General features: G+C 39.0%; 1 protein-coding gene across 1 annotated transcript; it reads right to left on the minus strand.

Moving 5' to 3' along the window:
- Positions 1-1423: 1423 nt before the first annotated feature.
- PHALS_04896 (uncharacterized protein) lies at positions 1424-1825 on the minus strand (the record flags this gene model as incomplete). The annotated part of the gene is made up of 3 exons (XM_024718751.1): positions 1424-1433; positions 1498-1647; positions 1716-1825. 3 exons carry the CDS (start codon positions 1823-1825, stop codon positions 1424-1426), a joined length of 270 nt encoding a protein of 89 aa, XP_024584119.1.
- Positions 1826-2941: the final 1116 nt, after the last annotated feature.

Below are 2941 nucleotides of genomic sequence, written 5' to 3' on the forward strand. Positions count from 1 at the left end.
TGCTCTCATTAAGTGACAAAGAGCTCATGAATCTCTTTGCTTACGGCATGATGCTAGATGATCTAGATTGTACGTTATAATTTCTATTGTGAAAAAAAATCTGACTGCAATATTCATGATGTTTATTAGCTCTGATTTTAAAGAAGAGATACGATCTATAACAAGCCCTTTTACGCAACCACAACCGAAAGATTCTTTGGAGAAAAGGACAGAATGTTGTATAGACATTACAAGAGAGACCAAAAGTGATGCAGTCGTCAATTCAGCACCAAACATTGGAAGTAAAGTTCTCCTTTATGGAAAGCATATGGAGGTACGTTTGTTTCTTAAAAAGTTTTAAAGGGAGGGCTAGTGGAATATGTGCTAGGCTATCAAGTTCACTGGTCGTGTGCATTATGCCAAAGGAGAGTTCGTAAGCGTTGCCTTAAACTCACTAGTTGGTAAGAACAACGGATTGATCAAGGGTAAATAAAGTATTTTGACTCATGGGATCATGGTGCGCCCGAACGATATAATTTTTGCCGCCTAGATCTTTAATATAGATAGAAGTGTTCATAACATACGCTTGAGTTATGAATTACGAATTATTATATCGTCTTGCATCCCGTTTTCTCTTCAGGAAGCTCACATTTGAAAGTGAGGTAAAAGGTCAGTCATCCAACTAGTCGCATGAAATGCTACCGAAGAACTTGCGATCGGGTCGAAAATCGTAGATGTTTTAATGAATAATCGGTTAGACAACTCAAAACACCTCTTCAATAGTTACATATTATCCTATACTTTTTTTGCAACGTAATCCACAAAATTATTCATCAGATTGAACAATGCGATGAGCCTTCATTGTGCCTTTGCTACCTGCACGAGGTATGAGAAAAGTTGAGATCTATTCTTTTTTTCATTCAGCTTCGCACATGATTGTCTTAAACTTGAAATGTACTTTGGTGTGACGCAAAACAAGCAAAATCATAAACGTTGGCTATAAGGAGTTAATCATTCATTGTGTTCATTGCCTGACTTTGCAGCTAGGGCATGAGTGCCACTGGTACGGATCACCTGTGCACTTACTTACAGATCGACTTGCAGGTGGTGCTTTATTTATTTCAAATATGTGGTACAAACGCGAATTTGCGCATTTGACGGTCTTATTCTCACTAAACACTAAAAAATTATGAATGAAAAAGTGAAAACAGTTTCAAGTTCAGGAAGTTTATTATTGTTCAGGTGATGAGAACACGTTATCATCATATTTTATGATCCAATACCATCAAGAATAGTAGCCACGCGAGATGCCAGTTCCTCGTTGATTGCTTGGTCCGTTGAGGGTGTTTGAATCACTTTTTTCAGGTAAATGACGTAACTCCTGGCTGATGCAACCCCATATTTTTTATCGATTTCCTTAGCGGTCCTTCCAATCAATAAATCTTCAAAACTCACTTCATATTCAGCAAAATTGTGCTTTATGAGAAACTCTTGAGCACGTTCTGATAATGTAGGCACCTTGATGGGCTCCTCTCCACGCAACCAATGTCGCAAGCTTTCAAAATAGGAGCCGTCGACTCCACCTCGACTATAGACAGCAAAGTCCACACAATAATCCCAAAAATCTTTAACAAATACATGAGTATCTTCAAGTTAGTTCTTTTGGTCCTGCAAAGCAAATTGATAACTAAGTGTTAGCCAACGAATTTTAATTTAGGACCAAATGCATCGTGCACATATAAAATTGAACAATCTTGTCTGAAATGTAGTCGATCGGCTCCATTCCAGTCTTGTTCGTATTGCGAACAGCCGCTTTCGTTTCAGGCACAACAAGCCATGAGATCATAACTAGTGTAGTGAATTTCGACTTCTTCATGACATTCCAATTACAAAAAAAGTTGTTTCGCACAGTATCGTAAGGACAACACAAACAGTATGTTGCACCAACACATCTTGCTTTCTACGGCTTAAAGAATAGCATCTCTACTAATAACTATTCCAGATTTAAGATCTTTGATCAACTTTTCATTGGTCGTTTCAAGACTTGCGTCCCTTTGTCAGAAGATATTTGATTGCGTTTCTTTCTCTCGCCATGATCATCACTATTCGCCAAGCATATCGTACGTTGGGGTTGACAAGAGAAGCAAGTCCGGAAGAAGTAAAAAAGGCGTATCGAAAGCTGGCACTTCAATTTCATCCGGATAAGAATCCGGATCCAGCAGCGACTTCTAAATTTCAACAGATTTCGGCAGCATATAAGCTTATAGATGATTATTTGAATCGTAGTCACAAACAATTTCATCCAGATCTGTGCCCTGCAGACTTTGACGATTTCGACGAGGATTATCTGGGCTCGGACGACTTATTCAACATTCCTACGATGGAGGAAATGCTTGTAATGTTTGACGTGTTATTTGGATCTTCATCACAAAAAATTCGACGTCAGCACAAATCTAAAAAAGGCAATGGAGGAGTGCGAGTTCAAGTCCGACGCAAAGGTGGAAAGAGTGAATTACCTGGTCTGCTAAGTGACAAAGAGCTCATGAATCTCTTTGCTTACGGCATGATGCTAGACGATCTAGATACACCATTGTACGTTATAATTTTTGTTATGAAAAAATCTTACTGACTGCAATATTCATGATGTTAATCAGCTCCGATTCCAAAGAAGAGATGCGATCTATGACAAGCATTTTTACGCAGCCACAACCGAGAGATTCTTTGGAGAAAAGAACAGAATGTTGTATAGACATTACAAGTGAGACTAAAACTGATGCAGTTGTCAATCCAACACCAAAGATTGGAAGTAAAGTTCTTCTTTATGGAAAGCACATGGGGGTACGTTCGTGTTTGAGAAAGTTATAGGGAGGGCTAACGGAATATGTGCTAGGTTGTCAAGTTCACTGGTCGTGTGCATTATGCCAAAGGAGAGTTCGTAGGCGTTGCCTTAAGCTCACCAGTT

This window comes from Plasmopara halstedii, assembly GCF_900000015.1.
Source record: "Plasmopara halstedii genome assembly, contig: Scaffold_2862, whole genome shotgun sequence".
In the NCBI taxonomy this organism is placed as follows: Eukaryota; Oomycota; class Peronosporomycetes; order Peronosporales; family Peronosporaceae; genus Plasmopara; species Plasmopara halstedii.